This window comes from Calonectris borealis, chromosome 4 (genome assembly GCF_964195595.1).
Source record: "Calonectris borealis chromosome 4, bCalBor7.hap1.2, whole genome shotgun sequence".
NCBI classification, from domain to species: Eukaryota; Metazoa; Chordata; class Aves; order Procellariiformes; family Procellariidae; genus Calonectris; species Calonectris borealis.
This window is the reverse complement of record NC_134315.1, coordinates 34370026-34395314: the sequence shown is the minus strand read 5'-3', so window position 1 is coordinate 34395314 and position 25289 is coordinate 34370026. Positions and strand designations below refer to the sequence as shown.

The window sequence follows — 25289 nt, the reverse complement described above, 5'->3', positions numbered from 1 at the left end:
TTGCAATTCTTTTGTGCCTTCCTAGGTCAAATTTCCCTTTTGCTTTCATACACAGGGCAGGTCAATGATCTAATGGTGACTGAGCCAATAGTATATTTTGGAAAATATGGTAATAGCACTTGGAAATAACACTCACACTGCATTAATTTTAAGACATATTTGAGCTGACATATACCTTTTTCCTATATAGATATACAATGAAGAAAGTAAGTGATTTTATGAATTTTAAGTTTCCTAGTTTTAAATGGATATGCATGAAAAACTAGTTACATTTTCATTTATAGCCATCAGAAGAACTAATGTAAACCTACATGTAATGATCCCAGCTCTCCACATGAGTAAACTGAGAGCTTAAATGCATCTGTTCAGGTCAATGCTTTGAATGTGATACTCGCAGAATGACTCTTGTCCTCATTTAAATCAGTGGCCATATTCCCACTGCTTCATGGGACCAAGATTTTCAAGATGAGTCTTAGTAAATCTGTATGTACACAAAGGTGATTATTAATCATTTGAAAGTTTTATAAGGAATTGCACAAAAGAGTTGCAGTATACCTCAGGAAAAAACCCAAAGGCATAGCTGCCCTTAAGTCTGTGAACAAAGATGACTACCCAAATGTCTTTAAAAACAGCACCAGATGATAAGCTTGCCCAGGGAGTGTGGTTCTCAGTGTCAAGGCTATTGTTATCCATTGCCCAGACTCATGCTTTTATTCTCCTGATATACCCACAGTACTCTTCAAAGCTGAGGAATTTCTTTTTTTTTTTTTTTCCGAAGAGGGAAAAAGGAGACAACAGTGAGTTTATCCATCTAACTCCGAGGCTGGATGCTGCCAGGACAAGGCCTGGTGCTTCAGAAAGTTGAGCACCATGAACGCCAAGGGCTACTCACTCCCTCTGGAAATCAAACCTAACATCATCTGTGGTTTGGCAGTGTTAGGACAAAATGCCGAAATCAAAGGGTGTTATTCTCTGTTTCAGTGACTTCTTGAGTGCTTGGAAGCAAGTATGAAACAAATGCTGCTACTAACCCCATCTCCAGACCACTGGAAAAATAAAAGATTTAAACATAAAACATGGGGTTTTTTTTCCCCTCTATAAAACCCATACAAGCTATCATGTTATTTATTTTAAATGAGTTATGATTTGTATAACGTAATGACATTAGATATCTGACACACTAATGGTTAACAAGTCACAATATTATTTTAGTGTTTACTAAAACTGTAGTGGTGGTTAAAGTTAGAGCTGTTGTTATGAAGTACGTACAAGTGATATTCAGCTTTATTTAAAAAATACGGAACAAATGCACAATTGTTATCCCGTGAAGCACGTTTTACAGTAAATGAAGAGCAATGTAATTTCCATCAGAATTTGGAACTAAGGTAACTAAAAATATCGCTGATTACAATTCTATCATAAAAGTGAAAAAACAAGCACCATATTCTTAAACATAAGCATTTTTTACATTCATAAAAATTCAAGACTTTTCATTTTGGTAGAGCACTTGAAAGAAATACAAATTTGTAGTTTAAGTTGCATCATAATAATTCTATCTACATTTTAAATGCTCAGCAGCATATAATACAGAAATAATCACTACAATGTACATATGAACAAAAGGAAAAGTTCAAATGGATATGAACAGTAATGTTTTTTAAAATGATGCACACACAACTATTTTTAAAGATGTGTAACACATATTTCATGCTTTACTTTCTGGTAACACAAAAGAAAAAAGCCCTCCTGAACATTCAAATCCTTTTATCCTTTGTCCTGACTCCAATTAAACTTCTACTGGTGAAGCTGGAGTTTACCTGGCAAAAGGCTCAATGAAAACATACAAAGACAACAGAATTTGTCCAAGTGACAATAAAAATAATGATATATATACATAGTTCTTTGTAATGCATGTCTATGCACAGAAATCCTTTGACTTAGCTAATGTTAAGGAGTTTGATTTCTAAAATCAAATGGAAATCAGATCAGGAGATGGAAAAGGCACTATATTTAGCTTTGGAAAGGTCCAATTATTAAAAATGCAGGGGTCCTCAAAACATATACCAGAAAAAAATACTAAAAGTACAGGAAATTAATAACAAAGATCCTATACCACCTGCTCTTTCTCTAAAATACGTATTTGCCTAACACATGAGTAATCCCAGTGCTTTCAATGAGCATACCGCAATTTGTACAAACTTCCAGGCAAGTTTAGGAAGAATTAGGGCCCAAGAGCATTAAAAGGTGCTTTTATTTTCTTTTTTATGTAATCAAGTAACACATGCCAGCCATCATGTGAATTAAATTCCTACTATACAAAATGCACCTCAATGTCAAAGGCATCACACCTGATTAAAACGATTGCACAGTCCCACATACATTTCCTGCACTGTCACAGATTTCATCCAGGTTGTTCAGCTTTCAGTATCTCAGGATGCTTATGGTACATCTGATATTGGCACTTATTAAAACCTCCACAAAAACAGTATGCCTTTTTATTTCTTAAAATAATATATATCTTTGCATAAATTTTAGGGGAAAGGTGGCTAGACTTCTACATTTATCATCTAATTAAATACAGAAAATATATTTAAGCTTTACCACGTTTTGCCTCTAAATTCATTGTATCATTTAAGTTTCTGGATGGCATAGTTAAATTCATAAGTAAGTACATAAGTAACCCTCTATCACTACTATTGGCATTTATTACTGATAATTCTCTAACAGCAGGTAATATAAATGGCTTTAACACATGGTGACATAAACATAATACGACAGATTTCAGGAATCTAACCGGCATTTGTTGTGCAGGAAAAAGCATACTATTATTAACAGAATAGTTTTATCCAGGATAACAAACAATGAAATCTAAGATACCTCATAAAATTTCCTATGGCAGAATTCAGACTGGAATACCACAAGAAGATCACTTTGGTTAACATGAATTGTACAGAAATGTTATCTTATCTCTTATCCCTCAGAACAAAAAGATTTATTTGTTCTCCCTTAAATATGCTTTGGCTTACTTTCTTAAATCCAGCTAGATAAGAATAATTCCTCTATCTAAAGGCACATCCAGAATGTACCAACGCAAATATATGTTTTGGAGGATTTTTTTTCCACAAAGGAAGAAAAAAACAATAAGCTACCTCCAATAATAGATATTTTGTATTAACACATACTGTTATTATTTGCACAGAACAATTTACAATATCAACAACTATGTTAAAAAATAACAACGATTTAATTCCACTGGTATTGTGCTTTCAGCTGCTCTCTCAGCAAATACAGACAGACAGCAAACGCGAGAACAAAATCAGGATTTGTTTCATACATGGCTCCTGTGTAAGGACTAGCATGGCTGTCCTTCACACGGCCTGCTCCTGCAAAGTCCCACTAAAGCATCTGGAATTTCAAGATTGCATATACAAATGCATACCAAAATTAGCATGAATATCTTATTTCTGGCTTGTCATGTTCTTACTTAGCCACTGACTAATAATGACTTTAACTATACACACATATAAATAAGCTTTGCGCAGTTGAAGCAACTGAGAATACCCAATGACTTTCCTTTAATTTCGTGTTCTATCTCATGAGTTAAGTGGATAGTTCCTGTGCTACAGCTGCTCCCATCTCCCTTAGCAACATTTGTACAGGCACATTCGTTTATTTTTGTATAATTCATTTCTCTAACGAGGGGAGAAATAGTCATACAAATGAAAGGGGAAACTGTCAATACACAAAGTGCTGACACATCCATTAGGTAAATAAGCTGGAAAATTTATTTCCTCTATCTCCAGAAGCCTTAGCTAGCACCTGCTTTAGCCAGAAATTTATTATATTGACAGTATCCCTTCAAAGGAAAATTCCAGTGCAGTATAGAAATTATTATTTTAATCAGTACATCAAAATCACTATGGGCTAATGTCAGAGAGATGCAAACATATAGACAGGCGTGCACACATACATTCTATATGATGGCCTTGGGAGGGAATGGGATCTTCCTTGCACATCACAGAACAGCAGCAAGTTTGCATCTCGGGAGCCTGGCTCACCTGCTCTGCCGCATCAGCAACCATAGGAAAAAGTGAGTCTCTGCTTCCCACACACCGAGATGTGTCAAGAATTTTAAAAGAGCTGTGTTTCACTGTGGGCTTGTAAAGGCGTCATGCAAAAGCTTTGCCTGAGCACTGCTGACTCGCTCCCACAGCAATGGCATTTTTTGCAGCTGTGGATTTAAGAGTACTGGGCAAGACAGGTTAAGAACGTCCTCTGAAAGTATAACCACTGAAGAAGCCGTGCTCCTGACAGAGTTGCAGCTGATCAGGAAAAGCATCAGCTTCTCTATTTCAAATACTTGTGGGATTAAAAACAACAGAATACACATTCATTTACTCAATTTTTTGGTTACTTATAAATAAAACCTTTGTTTTGACATATCTAAGAATTACTATATTGGATTCCTTTCACGAGCCTGGAAAGTCTTAAATTTCTAATATTTCAGAGAAGAACATACAGTTCTTTTGTCATTTTTGGCATAAAAATGGGCCCCAGTTGAGAAGTACAATTAAAATAGCAGATCCAACTGACATAGACAGCTCTTTCATTCACTGAATAGAGGTATTGAAAATTATCAGTAGGTCTAGGAACTGCCCTGAGAATTCCTATCCGTTCCTATCAACCAAATATTTACTTAGCATATAATCTACTTGTATTAGTCTAATATGAGATTTGAGTCTTTCTTTAATGGCATTTGTAAAACGATGATGAATTGTGGAAAGAAGTGGCTATAACTTATGATCAATTCTGGATGGATTAGGATATATTAAAAAACAGTATCCCATTGCCACCTACCTGTAGTTTCTCCTCATCCTCTGTGCCCCATCCATTTTTAAGGACCACCAATCGCTAGAACAACAGTCCTTAGGACAACAGCAGTTGCAGTTAGAGGATGTATACGCTGGAACCTCAGTTGAGGTAGGTGTTTTACCTGTTGCATGCCTCTTAGATTTTCAGATTGCCACTCCTAATTCTGCGTAGCCAGTAGAGGACACTGGTGCAGCAGCAGACATCTATCCACTCGCTGCTGCCAGCACGGCAGGACCCTCTCCTCCCAGTTCAAGCTGAGAAAAAAGGATCAGGCTGAAAACCTCAGACCTGCTCCACAGTGGGATACCGGCCCATTGCAGGGTTCTCCATCAAGAAGCACTTCTTCTGCCCTTCAACGTTTAGGCACGCTACTCTCTTACAACAACAAAAGTCGTTTTAAGATTAGAAAGTGTGAATCTATTGCTGTGAAAAAGAACAGGAGAGAGATAGAAGCAGCTTAACTAGTTGGTTTTTTTTTTTTTTTCTTTTTCGTGAAATTCCAGCTATTATAAAAAGTAAGGTGCTTTTCACTATCAACCAACATAGCTCTCATGGGATCTAAAGTTTTTATACCTATCAACAGAGATTAATACCAATGATTAGTACTGGCAAGAGATTGCAATTCTCCATGACAAAGTCCAAGGCAATTCTTACTTTAGGGAAGTTATTTTTATAAATACATTCTTGCAAAGTAACTTCATATTGTGGAATCCTTCATGGGACTTCAGTCTACTACTTGCTGAGAAAAAGTGTTAAAGTATCTTGGTGCCTTTGACAGGTAACATGACTTTTATGTTGAAAGAACAGTTTCCATTTTCACTAGCTTTAAAATAATTGTTCACCCAGCACTGCTGCAGCAATTTGGTTCTTTACATAAATAAGCATTTGGACAGGCTACCCACATGAATGGATTTTGATGTAGGTTTGGCTCATGAAAAACTGCTGTGCTAACGTATGTTTAAGGCTTAGTGAAGCGCTGAAATACTGTTTTTTCCAAAGCCTGGGCCTCTGTTTTTTTAACCTCCCCTTCCATCTGAAAAGAAGGCTGGGATTTTGTGTATTATTTTTGCTGAGGAGAAGCAATGTGTAACAACTAATCTCAGAAATATCAGCTCTGGCACATGATAAAGGAGAAGAAAGTGTAGGGAGAATAAATGAGTAGTAAGGAGGAAAACTTGATGACTGCTGTATGTAAGTACCAAATTATGTAATCAGGGATAAAATCCTGGCCCTTCTGAAATCAAAAGCACAATACTTGCTAAATCACATACGAATTTCTGTGTTGGTCAATACTGTGACCAACAGATTATTTCCCAGATGCTTTTGTAGAAAACAACGTAGCTCCTCTTGGGAGTATTGTTTTATACACACAGCATCTCTGAAAGGAAGGGAATTCACCTGAGTAGAAATCTTGAATAATATTTAGAGGGACTAAAAGCCTTTGAAGTATCTATACTGTTTGAGTTCTCCATAACTACTGATTAGTAAAGGTAAGCAATTATTTCTTTTATATAAATACATGATCCTCTACTTTTTGCAAAGTATCAGATCTGTACAATTACCATTCATTTTGCAAATACTTTCCAGGCCTGTCTGCAATTTATCTCCCATGAGAGTTACTTCTGTAGAAAGAAGAGAACTATTAGATTGTGACCAAAACATGTAACAGAGATGAGGAGAAGGTACAAAAGGCACTTGTGTTCACAATGCAGTGTCAAATATTCAGAACTTCTTGCAGGCAGTTCTAAAATTCTTCATATTTTGTGATTGCCAGTGATTTTGGATGACAGTTCAAACAATGCATTGAAATTTTTGCTTGCCAAAGGGTACTTTTCTTGTTTGTTTTTTAATTTAAATATTAATCTCCATGCTGTCAGTTCTGAAATTATGAAGATGGATTAGCAGCTTGTCCAAAATATCAGCCAGGCCTTGTAGTAAACACTTTCAAGAGGCACAATGTTGGCAGAAAGCTTTTGAAATTTCAGTCTGCAAGTAAAATGTCAATTAAAGGTTTAGAAGACTTGTATGTTTGCAAAGATTAACATTCACTTGTCCTCTCATGTGCAAGAAATTGATCGCTTTCATTTGCATTTTCAGGTTCATCCACTTCTTCCACAGGGTTCTTTTCTTGCAGCCCACTGTTTTCTGAACAAGAGTCATCATCTCCATCGCTACGATGACCTTCAAGACTGTGTCTGATGCCATAAGCAAAGTAAATGAGGAAGCCTTCCAAAAGGAAAAAAAAAGTTAATAGGGTTTTCAGGAAGTGGTGTGTTAAAAAGTAGTTTTTACTCTCTGGCTGAACGTATTTTCCAAAACAAGTTTCTTTTTCAGGTATCTGAATCAGAGCTCATGCTTCAGGTCTTCCCTGTTTCTATGGAAATTCCAGTGCATCATTTTTGTGTAATTAAATGCTCTAATAGGTCATGGAAACCACTATCTCTAATTTACGTCTAGATGAAATTAATACAATTTTCCATATCTTAAAGGAGAATGATTGATATGCTGGAAAGAAACATGTTACAAACAGGTCTCAGCACAATTTTAGCTATACTTATTAGGAAAAAGAAATTGTGGCTTATTGGAATTAGTCCTATAACTTTATTCTTCCTATTACCTCAAACTGTATTTACAATTTAGACTGCATATAAATACCTCTTCTAAGGCATGCTCTTGTTTTGATCAGAAATATCAGCTGACTTTTATTAAAAAACACACTGTGTTTTTCAAATATTTAAAGGAAGAGAATCAAATGTTCTAAGATGGGATTCATGAGTCCTAACGTAAGAGGTGACTGAAATGAACAGAAGTACCTACCAAGTGCCATCCAGAAGCTAAATCTGATCCAAGTGTCTCCACTTAATTGTACCATCAAGTAAATATTTACCAGGATACTGAATGATGGCAAAAATGGCAATAGTGGAACCTAAAAGGAAATATTTAATATGTTTGTATTAAATATAATTTCTTGCATGTCACACTTCAGTTATACAACACAAACTAGACGTGACACATCTAATCACTTTTTCAATGGGTTTAGCCACCAGATTCTACATATCTTAAACTTTTAAAATACGTTATATTTAACATATATTCTCTAAGGCTGTGTAGAAAAACTTTCCAGTTTGTGCTGAACATATACTAATGGACTCCTGTATCTACAGCTGAAAAATATTATATATTTATATATATCCCTTCTTTGCCAACTCCACCAGACTCCTTGACCTTCATCACTATATTTCATTATTTCCATTAAATACTCCATTAAATAACCGATCTTAGAACATAAGTGAAAGCTCAAAATGAAAGGATTATACTCTGGGAGGTACAAACTGTATTGTGGTCCAAAGCATTGCACACAACACAGACAAGTGACTGTACACTAATCAGTTTCTGAATCGTTTTCCAGTTTCTGAGTGCTTAAACTGAGGTCTAAAATTACTTGGGTCTCGGTAAGGTGCACTTTGAGGATGCGCCTAAAGGAATACCTAGAAGATCTGTGTTGCCAGATCCACTAGTTGTAATAGCAGCTGTTCACACCAACATCGGTGGTACAGCCATTTTCTGTAGCCATGCTCCTATGCATGTCACACATTCAATCTGTGGGCAATTAAACCCTTCCTCTAGTCCTGAGAAGATCTGGACTGGACTGCCCATGCCGATGATTCAGCCGTGAGCATCCGCTACCCTTACCTTCACCAAAAACCTGCAACAGTGGCAGTGCAGTAATGAAAGACTGCCTGAAAAAGGACCATCTCTCTCTCTCCCTGCCCCTCTCCCACTTGTTAGAATCCATCCAACCTTTCATTAGAGAATAACATAGAGAATATGTTATTCACCATAAAGGCCACTTTCTGCTGGTTCTGAGGCTGCCTTTGGATGAGGAGAATGGTAACTATGAAGGACGCCACCAACACAGCAAGAAGGCCAATACTCCAGGGCTCCAAGTTAGCAATGAAATGAATCCCGTAAGTAGTGAGGACACTCAAGCCACAAACCAAGAAAGCTGTGTGAAAAACAAAACAATGGAAATGGGAAAGAGTCACTTAATCTCTGCATTAAAGAGGACGCAATTTTTAAGAACGATAGCAGGTCTTCAGTATGAAATGTTATCATGAAAATGTTTAATTAAAGGAAAATATAGTGGACTACAGATTAGATCCATCAAGAAGTATAAAAGCATTCTGCAGAATGACACATTAATCATGACTGAAAGAAGGCATGTTATCACTGGATTTTTAATTTTGTCTTTAATAAAATTCCATTATTTACGTTAATGCATTATATGAATTTGGACAGTTGAATACTTACCCAAGAGACCCACTAAAAAGTTAACGGTAGTTGCAGTCTGCTCGGTAGGTAAACTGGATGGATTAATCAGGGCTTGAAGACTGAAGTGATTCTCTTGTATCATATTTATCTGTGATTCACTTACTGCAGATTCCCTTTCAGATGCAGCCAAAGCTGCTTTTTCTGGAGAATATTTTGGTTGCTCGTAGGTTAAACTGGGTTGGTACCTATGCATAAAAGAAACAGGATAATAAAAAAATTAAGCTTACTTTGGGATTTGAAGCAATATGACTCTAGGAATGTATTTAAATACTAAATCCTTTGCAGTAGAGATTTAGAATTTCCCAATTTGTAACTGCACTGCAACAGCCTATATTATTAGTCACTATCATATATAAAAAAACTATGGCAACTCACTTTGTTGCTGGGTTTGTTTGGGGATTTTTTGGGCAGTTTTTTAAGCTCTGTGAATGCACCAATGGGTCAGATAAATGATCAGACTCGTACAAAAAGAGGGGACAGGGTCTGGTGGTCAATGGCAGGGAAAGGATAGGGGAGCTTCTTTCAGCAGTGGCAAGTTAATTCTGACTTGCTTCCCGTACTGTAAGAGGCCTACTAACTGGCATAAACTGAAATTTTACATCTGCTTTGTTCGATTTTAAGTGTATTTTTAAAAATACATATGTTAAATAAGTCACTATGGGCACTTCTCTTTTAAAGTGTAAATTATTGCAACATTGAATTTGAGCTGAATTTAAGCTGTTATAGTTTTCAAAGTTAATTACTTAGCCTTAAGCAATAAAGACTGACTTTTTAAGTTAAAAAGGCCAATATATAATAAAGTGAGCTGTAGCTACCAATATGTAAATATTATTCCGTAGCTTTACAAACAGAACAGACACCAGAGTTTTCCTGACAAGTATTTATAATCTCACTCATTGAGAGAGAATATTTGTACTCTCTTCTAGGGCTACCACATCTTGAAACGCTCATCTGGCCTTATGTTTCTGACTAGGGTAATACAAAGCAATTATTTGAACTTGTTCATCCTGTGAACTACCTAGAACATCTACACTTTTCACATATGCCCCCACAATGTAATAGGCCTGATGTACAGCATAGATTGTATTCATGTCAAAGTATCGTCCATTGAACTTTGGACACAAGCTTACATCTAGTACCTTTGGGACTAATGCTTGGACCAATACATCTTCTGGAAATAAAAGGTATCTAGATTTCACATGAAGCTTTAACTTCACTAACTGCTATACTGATATGACAATATATCAGTGTTTTCTCTGATGGGTCACTGCTTCTTAGTAATTATTTATATGCACACAGCTAATTTTTAAACATTTAGCTATCTAGCAAAAAACATACACTGTAAATGTCACTTCTGTTTATGTACTGGCCAACACAACACACCAGAATGGAAAGGGTGGTTTTGACTCACCTAAGAATGAGGACACAGGTTGCCACAAGTGAATAAGCAAGAAGTGTACCAATAGACATCATATCCACTAAAGCCTTTAGGTCAAACAGAAATGCCATTATAGCTAAAAAAAAAAAAAAGAAAAGAAAATTAAATGCAAGATTTGTATGGGGCTGACATATTAAGAACTAAGGTTTTGAAATCTGTTCACAGTGTAACTTTACATTGTTTTACTGACAGCAATATGAGTGAAATCATGGTAATCCTTAAAAACACATTTTTTAAGTCATCGCCAACATTCCCAAACCCAGTTCCCTACAGTTGGGAATCTCATTCAGATATGCACTGATGAGCTGTACAGTCATGCTGCATAATCAAGCGATTCGTGTTGAACTTACTTGGACATAAGTATTTGCACATATGGCTTGTTGAATTGGGGCCACATTAAAAATACATTTTTATAGAATAAGGTTCAGATCCTGCGACAAAATCTTACCAAAGCGGAGAGGATGGCTCCCACTGCAAAACTGGGGAACAATGATCCGACCCAGTAAGTCACTAGTATGTAAAATTTCTGCTGAGCTGAGAAAGAACTGTATGTAAAGAGGACTTTCAGGAGTTGTCTCAAATAAAATAGTTTTGTGGGTTTTTTTAAATTGATTGTCTTACTAAAAAAAGTTAAGTTCAAGTGGCCTTCAGGAAAGGCCAGCAAAATCTCACAAGAATTAATAATCTTACGATCACTGAAATCAGTGGCAGAAACTTCCATGATACGGAGAGGAATTATGGCGATCTTTGTGTTTGTAAAAGCTAATGCCACATTCTTTTGGAGATTCTGGAATGTCTTTTTTTGTCTATGCTGTTTGCACACAGACACACATAGCTCGTAAAGAAATTAGCACAAGCCACCACTAAATGAAAGGCTAATGCTAATTGATTTGAAATATCTGTGGTCAAAGAACCTCTTAAAATATTTGTATTTTATTAACATTATTGAGATGCAGAAAGAATCTAACAATACTTAATCTTTTGAATCACCAGTAATCTCAACATCAAAAGAAACTATTAAATGTAGCCTTTATACACTGTATGTATATGCACACACAAATTTTTCTATATTCAGAAATGCTTATATATAATATTTATGTTATGTGTTTGTTAATACATTTGTAGGCAGGTGTATAAGTGCACAAACACACAAACACACGTTCCCCTGGTTTTTGATCCTGACGGAGAAAGCAAAAAGTGATTTTCTGAAGACAAGACTGCTGTGTTACAGAAGTTTTATTTCATGTGCGCATCTCCTTTTCCAATGAAGGAAGGAAGACCATCCTGTTTTCTTTAATGACAGTGGATGTTCCTAAATCCAAGAAGTCATTTACGGGGTAGACTTCTGAATACCTCACTGCTTTGCATGCTCCAAAGAGCATAGGTAAGCAAAACTGAGGAAGAGCAGAACCTGCTATAACTTCATGTACAGTAGCTATATTTAATTTTTAATCGTAGCTTTTGAAAGACTACTCTGTAGCCCACAATATTCTTTTACATTAGAACCAAACTGAAAAATGCCTGTAAGTTTCTGGCTAAGAGGAAAAAAAAGACACAGTATTTCTTTTCCACCTCTCTTAATTTTACTCCAATTGTAAGAAACAACGGTAGATAAATTTACGGTGAAGAAACCTTGGACTGACACCAAAACATTTTCCTGTGTGGAGAGTTTCACACTCACAGTTACCACATGTGAAAAGGTAAGTCACAGTAATAACATGTGACAATTGCCTCAGCCGTAGGCTTGACCTGGTAACTTTAATTAAGAGGCCAAACATCTAATCTCCTTAACATTTCTTAAAGCTATGAAACTATCCATGCTACGAATAAATAGAAAAGTCAGACAATATAAAGTGTTGCATACATCTGTAACTATTCTGGCAAAACTATTTATGACAACAAGTTACCAAATATGCATCTTTTTAAAAATAGAAGAAGAAATTACTCCTTCTCCAGCAGTAGATAAAGCTGTCTTCAGGTGAGTTGCTGACACACCAAATTCCCCAAACTGTCTAAAAGCAGCCCAAGTGATGGCTGCTGCATAGCTATAGTCAGGGCTATATAACTATATCCATCGGTTTACCAGCTGGGTAATACGGTTTTCTTTCTCCTCGTCGTTACTGTGATTTCAGAGAAAGATGTTCATTTCATAACTGCACTTCCAAATTATTATAGGGGAATATGTCCATATTATAAATTCAAATAATATAAAGTCAAAATAATAAAAGTAATTCTAAGAAATTTGTTTGTACGCCGACCAAAGAAAAGGGAACTGATAATAATGCTTCATGTGGGAACTATCCGGACGATGACTGTGTCTTCCCACATTACTGCCAAGTACATGGTGCGAGCAGTTCCAGTCTTGTGGCATCTGAGGATGACCCTGACTATAAATAATAATATTTTAGTCTCAGTTCTGAACCTCTTATTTGATAGCAATTTTAGCCAGGGTTGCTAAATGTTATAAGGCATGTATTTCATATTTGAATTACTTTTAAGACTTATTTCTTTGCCTTTGAGTTAAATACTTCTAGAACTTCCAGTTTTCCTGGGTAATTGGACATCTCACTGAAATGACAATGAAATTTGGGCACAACTACATGTACCTCTGCAAGAAGTATGGACAAAAGTGAAACAGCTGTATGTTAAAAATTTCCCTTTGTGAAACATTAAGAGTTGGCAAGAGCTCCCAAAGTTCTACTTTGCTAAAATATATGTGGGCATGTATGTGCATACATATATGTGCATACACTCATAATCTCCCCATAACACCTATATACCCCTCAGCCACAATTTGGTAAGCCTATACAAAAACAGAATCCTTTTTCTTTAGAAGAAAATTTTAAAATCTTTGTATTTTACAGAAAAGTTGATCCTGCTGCAAATGTAGAAATTTTTGCCCATGTCTCATAATAAAAAATGTGACAGTTATTTCCCCCCCCTTATAGATGTGCTAAATATATAGGTGTACATCAGACAAGGAAACCCTGTAAGCAGAGCAACAGCCTAAGGAACCCAGATTAAGTAACAAGCTTATTCACAATACAAGAGGCCAATATTTAAAAAAAAAAAAAAAATCATTTTGAATTCTGTGACATTAAGGACATCACCACCACCATGATTGGCATGATCTGGAGTTCTTACACCCTTTGATTACTTGGTAATTTTATTCCCATTGTACATGCAAGGGAAGTTAACAAGCAGCCCTTTTCAAAAATATAAAGTACCATGCACGTGCATAGAGTGTTTAAATCTCAGTTTTAAGTAACACGGGCTTTGAGAGCTTACCAGAGATGACCCCTGCTGTCAAGGTGGCAGAGACTGGTGCCTGCCTCTTACTCACTTTGGCAAGAAAACTAAAGAGTAAACCATCGCGTGCCATGGCAAACAGAATTCGGGGCAAAGGGAACATAGAGCCGAGAAGACTAGAACAGAAAAATGTATAGTTCAAATACAGGTTATTAAAAGCACAATGCTTTGCTGGTAAACCCAACTACACAAAAAGAAAGCTTGTAAGAGTTAATGGGTTTAGGTTTAGGTTTAATTTTGGTTTAGGCTCTGTGTTGCTGCTCTTGGTTTTTTGCTTGTTTGACTGATGTTCTTGGTTTTGGGTTGTTGTTTATTTTGAACCTAGGCTTTGAAAGCACTTGAGATTAACCAACAAATACATAATCTGTGGTAGAGAAAAGTTTACTGGTAGCCTACTTTACCTGGCGACAATCAGATCTGATCATTTCAGTCCAAAGCAAATCAAAGCTGCACAACAGTGGTTTATTTCCATATATGCGACGAGTTTAACAGTGCACCTTTCTTTACAAGGATCAGCTCTTAGTCTCACCTGCTACTGCACCAGACGATAGAGTAGCAACTAGTGGGGTCTTCGTTTTGGAACTGATTTGAGCTAGACATTTGAAAAGCAACCCATCCTTCGCCATAGCATAGATTACACGTGGCATTGGGAAAATGGATCCAAGAAGACTGAGTAAAAAGCAAACACATGCAACATGGCAAACACAGTTCATGCAGAGTTGTATCATGGACAAGATAAACAATGTTAATTAATGGCATGTATAGAAACAAAATTTATGATTGTAAGACAAAACCAGAAAGCCCCATAGCCCAAGATACTACAGATCAGACACAAATAGAAATTTCTTTTTCCCTGTAAAGATGATTGCACTTTTTTTTTTTTTAATTAATTTATGTAATGGAATTGCTTCATCAGAGAGAATTCAGATTAGCAAAATAACTCTTGCCATCACTGTAGTTCTTGGGTATTAGTGGACCAGGAACATGTTCCAGGTCACACTAACTATGCAATTAAGCTTTAGTATTCCTGGAGAAAGTCTGTCAGTCAGCAGCAGCAGCAAATCAATAAGCATTAGCAGCATCTCTTACACTCTACATTTCCATGTAAGGCTGCTGATTAACAGTAATTCAAAGTAAGTACCATACAGTTATACTTGGGCCCATTATTTCTTTCGATTAAAGCACCTCTAGCCAAGCTTCGTTAAGATTGTTTCTTTTTTTTGGAAGAAGTAAAGCTAATTAATTTAGATTTGTTATTTGCAGAACACAGAAAGCTTTTAAGCTGTTGATAACTTAAAGCTCTTTTTAAACATACTTCTTAAATTAGGTGGTTTGTTTCCCTCAAAGCGAAATAATTGTAATTAAGAAAACCAAAAACATTGAAAGGACAAAAGGCAAAATCATAGCCAGTATAACCTCTGCAGCAAGCACACTAGTTTTTAATCAATCAGGTGAATGGTTGCCTTTCTTACTTTAGGGAGTCGACTATATCACTTACAGAAGGCACAGCTTTTACATACCACAGATGCTAAGTACCTCCAGTAATGCTTGTGAGACACAAGCGTTAAGGTTAGACACACGAGATAAGTTTCATTGCACATGAACTGATTTTGGAATGTCCCTTCCAAAAAAGACTGTTTCCTAAATTTCCTATTTTTCAAATAAGGATACTGTTAAAATCCACTGCCAATTTTTTTGCTGTTGTGGCTTTGTAAAATTTATTTATCCTACCCCTCCTTAAGTACATTCACATAAATAACAGAAATATTAACAAACATCTTACCCTGAGGAAACAAGTTCACGACATAACATAGTAAAAGGTAACTATATGAACCAAAAGCAATGATCCCAACTTTTTTTCTTAATTATACCTCTAAACTGAGGAATATGAAATACAATTTCCTTTGTTTTGTTCTAAACTGACATCAGTAAACAGACTGAAATATTAACCTCTCCATATGAGTAAATATAGTTCTTCAGAATACACTGGTAAAAGAGACCAGCAGTTCAAATTTCTGAAAAAGCATTTTGCCATCTCAGTTTGTTTTGTTTTGCAGTATTAATTTCTTTAAGCTAGTTTCTGCTTATATATCACTTTTACTGTTTATCAATATAGAGGAAAAATTCAGTAAAACCCTCCAAAATGAGGGGACCATGACAACTAGATAGAAAATAGCTATAATCCTAGGGTGAACTGTGTAACTATGACATTCTTCAGTCAGCCCTACAATTCTTTTATCGTCATTCTGGAAATATTTCCTTTTTCTATCCCCTTCTACATTAAAATATTCCTCTCCTTTAAATCATTGTCCACAGTCAGCGTGCTCATCTTCTTCAGGCTAAGGCTTACAGGGTTATCGCAGAGTATTGTTAGCATTAGTGCTTAAACAGGCATGTCGTTTTCCTGTCTGGAAAGGCAGCCAGTATTCTTACCACTGAAGCTCATGTGAATGACTCCGTACCTACATAAACTCAGGTAGAGGATTGGCATCAACATTTTTCTATCCCTAAATTCAAGTATCAAGCAATGTACTATTCTATGAAAATGTTTATACCACATTACAATTGGGGTGTAATATATGTGAACACATACTAATATATCTCATGCCCTCCCTGATCTTTTTAATCAAAACAACACGTTAAGTTAAGGTTACATCCACGGTTTCACAAAGGGGAATAAGTGATCATATTTTCACAGCTATAATCTACATCTCAAATACCCACACCAGGAAGGGATGATGTCAGAAGACAGACTGGCTACTGGCGGAAAACAGAGACAGGCAACGAAGATGAGAAGTGGAGTTAATTAATCATCTCTTCAATTTTGCCTGCAAATACACAGAGCCCATAAAGCTGCTGAGTCATTGGGAGTGGACAGCAAGAAAGGGCAAAATGGGTGAGGTTTATTTTATCAGTTAATAAAGATAACTTGCAGGTCATATGGCTGAAAATACGTATTTTAATAAAAACTTTTGGGATAATAAGCCAAAGAGGTAGAGTTCAATAACAGTACAGTTTAAAAAACGGACTTAATCCACTTACTGTGATCAAGACCTGCTTAAGTCTAAAACATGCTTATAATACTTATTGCTAGTCCTTTGCATGAACTGAGCCTTCAAAATGAAGGCATGAATATACATTTAAATGTCATGTATTATCCATCAGCTTTTCCCAGTAAAATTAGTATTTCAATGTCTTTACCTTGTAGACAAAGCACAGAGAGATCCCACTGCTACAACATATTTCGCAGGACCCCATCCAACATATTCAAATGCTACTGGCAGAGGACTTTTCTCATCTAGTAGATAGTATGGCATCATAAGTGTCAGCGCAGCTGAAACCCCAAAATAGGCCATGAAGCAGACAAGCAGGGACACCACAATTCCTATGGGTATGGCTTTCTGAGGGTTCTTGACTTCTTCTCCTGAAAAAAGGAAAAAAAACGCCCCACCAAAAATTCTTACTCATTTCCACCTTCAGCTTTAAAAGATAACATCAAAGACAAATCATTTGTTAATCTAAGCTATGGAAATCATATTTGTAATAGAAGTTTTAAAAACCTTGTCGTGGTTTAACCCCAGCCAGCCACTGAGCACCACGCAGACGCTCGCTCACCCCCCCTGCCGGGTGGGATGGGGGAGAGAATCAAAAGGATAAAAGTGAGGAAACTCATGGGCTGAGATAAAGACAGTTCAATAGGGAAAGCAAAAGCCGCGCACGCAAGCAAAGCAAAACCAGGAATTCATTCACTACTTCCCATCGGCAGGCAGGTGTTCAGCCAACGCCAGGAAAGCAGGGCTCCATCACGCGTAACGGTTACTTGGGAAGACAAACGCCATCAGTCCGAATGCCCCCCCACCTTCTTCTTCACCCAGCGTTATATGCTGAGCATGACGTCATATGGTATAGAGTAAGAGGTGGATACTGTCCTGGTTTTGGCTGGGATAGGGTTAAATTTCTTCCTAGTGCTGTGTTTTGGATTTAGTATGAGGAGAATGTTGATAACACACTGATGTTTCCAGTTGTTGCTAAGTGCCCTCCTAGTCCAAGGACAGCTCCCGTGCCTACTGACTGAGCTAGGTACACAAGATGGGAGGGAACATAATCAGGACAGCCAGCCCAGCTGGCCAATGGGGTATTCCATACCATGTGACGTCATGCTCAGTATATGAAGGGTAGGCGTGATCCAGGAAGTACCGATCGCTACTTGGTTATCGGTCAGCGCGGGTGGTGAGCAATTGCATTGTGCATCACTCATTTTGTATATTCTATCATCATCATCATCATCATCATCATCATCATTATTATTATTATTATTATTATTATTTTCCCTTTTCTATTCTATTAAACTATCTTTATCTCAACCCACGAGTTTTTCTCACTTTTACCCCTCCAATTCTCTCCCCATCCCACTGGGGGGGAGTGAGCGAGCGGCTGCATGGTATTGGCTGCCTGTCAGGTTAAACCACGACAAACCTGTATAAAATAAGCTTAGTGACACAGAAAAAAACTCAGTATTTTCTTGCCAGAAATAGCATTTAAAAAAAGAGGTAAACTAAAGTACATAAAATACATTCTATATTTAGAGTACTCAAAGCCCATCATTTCTAGTTGTTTACCTACAATTTATAAGTACAACGTACTCATTCCCTATCAGCCATATATAAGCCAGTCTTCAGGAGGGATACCTCATCTCAGAAAATTGTGAAAATGAGCAGGTGATTAACACGATTTGGGCAGAAAAAATTGCATACTAAGCACTTCCCAGACTTAGAAGGCAACAATTAATTTCTTTGGAACAGGAATAAAATCAGTAAAATCTCCTCCTTCCTCCCAAAACAACAGCCACATTCAGGAATGAACTCAGACTCATTCTACATTAACTGAAGGAGGTTTAGGAGAAAGCAAAGGATGAACAGTAGACAGATTGTTATGTTGTTTGTGTGGGTATTTTTTACAAAAAAAAACATGTTATACATATATACTTATACATATACACACACACACACAAATACTATACCAGTTGTTGCAATGCAGTCAAATCCAACAAAAGCATAAAAACAGGTTGCAGCACCAGCCAATGTTCCTGTGAAACCATATGGCATAAAGCCACCACTCCCATATAGACTTGTCACATTCTCATAGGATGAGCAATTCCTATAAAGAACAAAAATACAGCAGAAAAATAACTTTTTTTCATTATTATTGGTAGGACACACACACATGCATCCTTCTCCCCTACCACTCCGGAAAAACATATTAAAATGCTCTTGTCAAGACAGAGTTCTGCTTTACAAAACTGCATGAGAAGACATTTTTATGTCAAAGGTTGTAAAAAAGACAAAAATAACAGTAAATGGAAGAATACCTGAATTGGGTAACTATCATTTTACTCACTTTGCAGTTTGTGGAAAAATATATTAAAACACTAATGGTGTAGGCAACTCTTGCTGTCATAGTCACATACTGCAGTTAATACATGACTTAAGGACAAGAAGCCAGTAACCTCTCAAATGGCTACAGACAAGATTTTTTTTTAAGGAAACTACAAACAAGAAAATAAAACCCAATTTTTAAGGGAATAAAAAGTTTATCACTCCCAGCAACAGAGCTATCAGTTGATACAATACCTGCAATACCACAAAAGCAAGTATAACAGAAAATTGCTTGGAATGTGAGCAAGTAAATTGATTAAAAAAAAAAAATTACTCTGTTATTGCAGTAAGGTTTATGAGATATTCTTCACTTATTTTCCAGTTGTCAGCATCTCCTTTCACAAAACCAGAAATCATAACGAAGAGTAGGACCAAGATGTTAATAGCAGTGAAAATTTTATTCACCCATGCAGATTCTTTTACTCCAAAAGATAAAAGACCTATAAAATAAAAATATTTTATAGATGTCAATGGTCCCTTGAACTAATAAAATGGTATTTTAAAGAAGATATACATGCAATACTGTGAATAATACTAAAAAAAAAGCACAAGATTTTATACTTTTAAAAAGCAGAAGCACAAATTTACTAGACTCTCTGGCAACATGGTGATAGGCGAGTGTATTGGAAACCACAAAACAGAAAGCTTGTTTAATTGTATTCTTTAAGTATTTAAAAGTACTTTGAGCAATTATTACTTTTCTGAGACTCCAATTCATATCTCTATTTTATGTGATGGAGGAAAAATAGGTACAAGAATTCTATGCTTAGTAAAAACAGATTGGTAGGATCTATTCCTTACAGAACAACTACTCATTAGATTAATAAAATAATCGAAATTATTAGATTAATAATGTAATCTGTTCACTCTAAGTTTTTCACGGCATATCCAACACAGAGTAAGAGTCCCATTTCCTAGCTCATTAATAACACTTTTAAAAGAAATGCATGCTTCCTCTTCAGAAACACTGATTCACAGAGATTCTAGAGAAAAGTCTGATACAAAATGCACATGCCTTAGGTTGCAGAGTAGTGCATTTAAACAATCTGAAAGTTATTCCATCAGGATCCCACTGTGTCATTAGATTTGTAACAACTGTAAGTGTACTAACATCTTAATGGAAGAGCAGGCAGTGAGCAGATCAGGAAAAATTAAATACATTGGGAAAGCCTCCACAGGTTCTTTGCACTCTAAGCATTTCCACTGATATCACATACATGCTTTCCCTCATTATTTAGAGATTAAGTCTGAAAATTTTAAGCCTCTCAAGATAACGTCTAAAAAATTTCTGACTCTGCTAAATGAGGCATTTGCTATCTTATCATAACACAGAAGTTATCATATGAGCTGCTCAAGTTTTTCTTCACCAATGGCATTTTTATTGGAAATAGGGGTATGCTTTCTTTAGCCTAGTTTTTCCCAAGAAGGCAGTGTCTCAATCAGCTTAATGCAGTATGAAACATAGTATGTTCATTTTTTAAAGTCCTTTCTGTAGGGGGGGGCAGGGAAACACCAAGCCAGGTTTCTGTGGACTTTCCCTTGTACTTAGCACATCACATTTTCTGTTAAACGTAATCTGCTACTCCTATGATTCAGCTTTGCGCAGCTCAGAATCCAATTACTCAGTCTACACAGCCCTGAGCCATCCCCACTGCCCCTCCTCTCAGCAGCGGTGAATTCCTCCCAGTTAATTCACTGGTGGTTTGGCTGCTTACCACAGAGACCTGGAAAGGTAATTTGCAGCACAAGCACAAGAGAAGTGAAGAAGGAATGATGGTGAGGATGAAAAGGCAGGACACAAATGAAAACTCAGGAGCAGTGGAGAACCACAGGAGAAACATTTCCTCTTCTATCAGGAATCTCTACTACTGATGTTAGGAAGCAGCAACGGCAATGGAGAAAACAGATACAAGACGGCAGCATCTACACTAGCGTTTTATAGTTTGGTTTGTGGAATGCTCTGCTTTTCAAAAGGTTGTTTTTTTCCTCCTTGCTTTGGAGGAAGTGAAAATGAAAGGTCCATTCCAGCTATACCAAATTCAATCCCATCTCTCCTGAAGACATAAGGGTCTGAACTGGTCCTATAGGCAACTTTGAACCACAAGCCTGGCAAGATGCTAGACTAAACCTTGTCTAGTAAACTCCCTGATCTTCCTAAGCGCAGACACAGGGGCCTCAGCACCACCTGTTAATGCTGATATTCACGAAGTATGTTCTGTTTGCAAGCATGAAATTCTTCTGAATCTCAAGGCATTTATTTTTAAAACTTCTAAAAAATTAATGCATTTAAATAATATTCTACACTTAAAATTGTACAATTAATTTCCTCAAGATTCCACTCTACTTTTGCCACTTTCTCGTGGCTTACATTAGTGACCACATGACAACCACCTCAAAAATTTTGGGTAAAATTTCTGGAAGTATGGGTGTTGAGTCAGCTTGGGAATACCTACACTGCAATGTGACTCACAGTGCAGGTACATCCTAAATCTTTTAAATAATGTAGTTCTCAAACATTTTTCAATTAGGGACTTCGGCATCTTATACATTTTTTGTTCTCTGTTTTCTTCTAATAAAACAAACAAAAGCAAAAGAGGCAGAAGGAAGAAAAGAATTGAAGATACAAACCCAGCCATAAATTAAGGCTTACTACTGTAGGAACTCATGTTTTTATATACAGAGACCTAATAAAAGCTTAGGATGCACTGGCCACTCATTCTAGCATTAGGAGTTGAATGAAAATGTTTTCTCAAGTAGTGAGTTTAAAAAAGCCCCTCGTAACAGAAGAAGAGAACAGAAGGTTATGCCTATATAACTCATCAGTTTCACTTTCCAGAGAAAAAAAGCTCCTGCTTTTGTTTGATCTAAAGAGAGACGGAACACAACAAATATTTGAGATATGGGTAGGACCTCTACTGAATACTGAAATGCTTCTAGTACTGGCTGAAAACAAACCGTACACTTTAAAATACACATACTGCTTCCTTCTCTCCTGGTGGCAGTAAGAACGTTTCCTTGTGGAAAGCAATTGTTAAATGCAAACGTGCAAATAAATTGCAGTATTTTTGAGCTTTCCAATCCCTCAAAAGGCTGGTGTCAATTTTTGTGATTTAAAAACATGATAAAAACATGAGTAAAGATGTAAAAGGAACAAAACCGTGTGGAGTAGTCATGAAAGGTTTACTCAGGTTTCAAACTGGTCTGTTGGGCCATGCCAGTACCTTGGAGTGCCCTTTAGCTCAAACAAGTTCTAGGCTAGATAACGCTTTTGAAGACTTAAAAAGGGGAAAGTTATTTTATACTGAATAAGTTAACAATTTAGAGGGGAAAAAACCCCTTACAAATACTCACTACATATACAATATGTGATTTAAGGAGAGCACATCACATTACCAAACTACAGAGCTTAACCTCAAAGTCCCGCTGAAAGCATTTACCAGTGATAAAGCCATAAAAACCACACAAAACTGTATAATTTTCCTGTTATTATCAATCCGTATCATGGGTTTTATAAAAAAGTCCTTACAGTGATTATTTCATGTCTCAGCTTAAAAAAAAAGAGGGTACACATGAAAATTAGATTATATAAATTTAATTCCCAGAGTTATTGTGTCAATACACACATGCACATCTAAACATCTCAGACATTATAAAGGTATTTCTTATAAAACACAAACTACAACTTAGCATTTTTGTCTGTAAGAAACAGTTTGACGTCACAACCACCATAAATTAAGCCATGTATATGTCTTACCTGATAAAAGCAATATAAGGAATACAGCAAAGAAGTCAGGATACTCTGCTAGCCCAGAGTAATTCATTTTGAAGTAGGTTCTGAAGAAATGACCAATTTGTTTTCCAAGAAGTTCATCAAAGGTGCCACTCCAGGCTCTTGCTACGCTTGATGTACCTTCATAAAATACATGCATGTTTAGAGTTTTGCCTACATACAGGATACAGTTACTTCTACCGAAAAAGAAATAAAACTAAGCATGTCGCTACTTGCATTTCAAAAAGCAGAGCTTGTGCTAAAACAGTGATTTTTTTTGCCAAGTGGTTTTAACATTATAGAATTTTTCTACATAGTTAAATGACAGCATATTGTTCTACAACTAAAATATACAAATTTGTACCTCATTTATTCCCAAAGTATTGCAGAAATTATTTCTGTATGATTTATATTTGATGTCATCCTGGAAGACACTTATTTCTAAAGTTACAATATGGCATATGTTAAACAATATAAAGCAATGTAAGAAAGCAGTTTAAGAAAGAACATGAAGGAAAGTTTGTTCACCTGGAAGTAAAGCAAAAAAATCACTAGGAAGATGTATATTGCTGGAGGCAGTATTTAAGATGGATACTCTCCTCTGGTAAAATGTGTATGTGGCCACGGCTAAATAGCATCTTATTTTTACCACTCTCCTATCATGAAATACACTTCAACACAATACTTGGGCATATTGATTTTGTAGTGATTTGGGCAACAGTCCTGCAGTTAGGTATACATATACAGCTAGGCATGCTTATACACGATATAATGGATGCTTGGAACACGTGCCTCTGGAAGAAAACATTTTTGAATCAAAAAATGTTGTCTCTGCTAAAGCACTGAAAATAGTTATTTTAATATCTGCCATATAAACATTGATTTTATTCAGATCTGGTCAACTTTGTATTTTATGGGATTACATGATAGGACACCATTTAATTGGCATGAGGTTGTAGTAAGAAGTTAGTACTTAAACTTCATGACTTTCTTGAAGTGAGATATTGTAGTGATGGGGTCCCTGTAAATGTCCTTGCTGTGTATATTCAGAAAAAAATATGCTTATTGATTTTACTGAAATTATTCTTGCTGACCAAAGACAGCAAAGAAATCCTGTTTGTTCTTGTGCATCATCGTTGAACTGTCTGACACAATTTTCATACAAGTTATTCAGTCCATGCTGCTGAAGACAGACTGTTTGCAAAAGCATCTTGCAAAAAATCTGTTTATAATGGTGATGCACAGGAGGAAATAACCTAGTCGAATTACCTTGGTTATTTGATCCCAGCAGGAGTAAAAAGCAATAGTAGCTAAGTACAGAGACAGAAAAGAAAGTCAGACCCAAATCCGTATCTTATATCTGCTGTCTCAGAAACCCTTGAGACCTGTGTTTGTTCTTAAGCTTACCTATAACATAGGATAAAATGAGATTCCAACCAGTGATAAAAGCCCACAGTTCACCGACAGTTACGTAAGTGTACAAATATGCAGAACCAGTCTTGGGAACGCGAGCACCAAACTCAGCGTAGCAGAGACCTGCCATCACAGATGCCAGCGCAGCAATGAGGAAAGAAACGACGATGCTAGGTCCAGAGTCGGATTTGGCTACTTCTCCAGCAAGGACATAAACACCAGCACCAAGGGTACTTCCTACTCCCAGGGCTATAAGGTCCACCGTCGATAAGCATCGGCACAACTTGGAGTCCTCAAGACTTTCACCAGTGACGTTCTTCTTCCGCACCAGACACCGAACAAAGGACAAAGCTGGTCCACAGGGCAACATGGTGGATGGAGAGCTCTGAAATAAAATAAATCATTGCAGTGCATAAAAGGTAGCATGGATATTGGTGAAAAACAACTAAAGAAACATATTTGCATAAAGAACTTTATTCACACCTATCAATTTATATATCTACACTCTTCTATGACATTAAATAAGCTGGCATGTGCTTTTTCCACAGGAAACATATTAGGGATTCAGTATTCCTAATTTTATATTTAGCACTTATTTCCCCAGGAAAAGAATCCATTACCTTTAGGTTTACTACACTGCTGTAAAGAAGAAGAAATTGTTTCTATTTATCTGCTGATGGCCACTTCTTAACCGTTTCTAAAACAGCATCAGAACAGATGT

At 36.5% G+C, this 25289-nt stretch overlaps 1 protein-coding gene across 2 annotated transcripts; it reads right to left on the bottom strand.

Annotated features, from left to right (window-relative positions):
- Positions 1-1191: 1191 nt before the first annotated feature.
- On the bottom strand, positions 1192-24953 carry SLC7A2 (solute carrier family 7 member 2). Of its 2 annotated transcripts, none has more exons than XM_075149175.1 (11): positions 24563-24953; positions 23141-23296; positions 19661-19826; positions 18972-19108; positions 17153-17375; positions 14481-14620; positions 10616-10718; positions 9184-9389; positions 8712-8878; positions 7690-7798; positions 1192-7098 (listed from the first exon to the last, which is right to left on the bottom strand). In XM_075149175.1, exons 1-11 carry the CDS (start codon positions 24936-24938, stop codon positions 6911-6913), a joined length of 1971 nt encoding a protein of 656 aa, XP_075005276.1. In that variant the 5' UTR covers positions 24939-24953; the 3' UTR covers positions 1192-6910. The 2 variants fall into 2 exon arrangements, with proteins under 2 accessions (XP_075005276.1, XP_075005277.1); XM_075149176.1 differs by lacking the exon at positions 14481-14620 and adding an exon at positions 13931-14067 and having other exon boundaries at positions 24563-24938.
- Positions 24954-25289: the final 336 nt, after the last annotated feature.

Coding starts and splice junctions, on each gene's coding strand:
- SLC7A2 (XM_075149175.1), bottom strand. CDS start 24,938: ATGTTGCCCTGTGGACCAGCTTTGTCCTTTGTTCGGTGTCTGGTGCGG. Junction 8,879..9,183: donor CTTTTTAGTGGGTCTCTTGG/GTAAGTATTCAA, acceptor TTTTTCACACAG/CTTTCTTGGTTTGTGGCTTG. Junction 7,099..7,689: donor TAGCTTCTGGATGGCACTTG/GTAGGTACTTCT, acceptor TCCTTTTGGAAG/GCTTCCTCATTTACTTTGCT.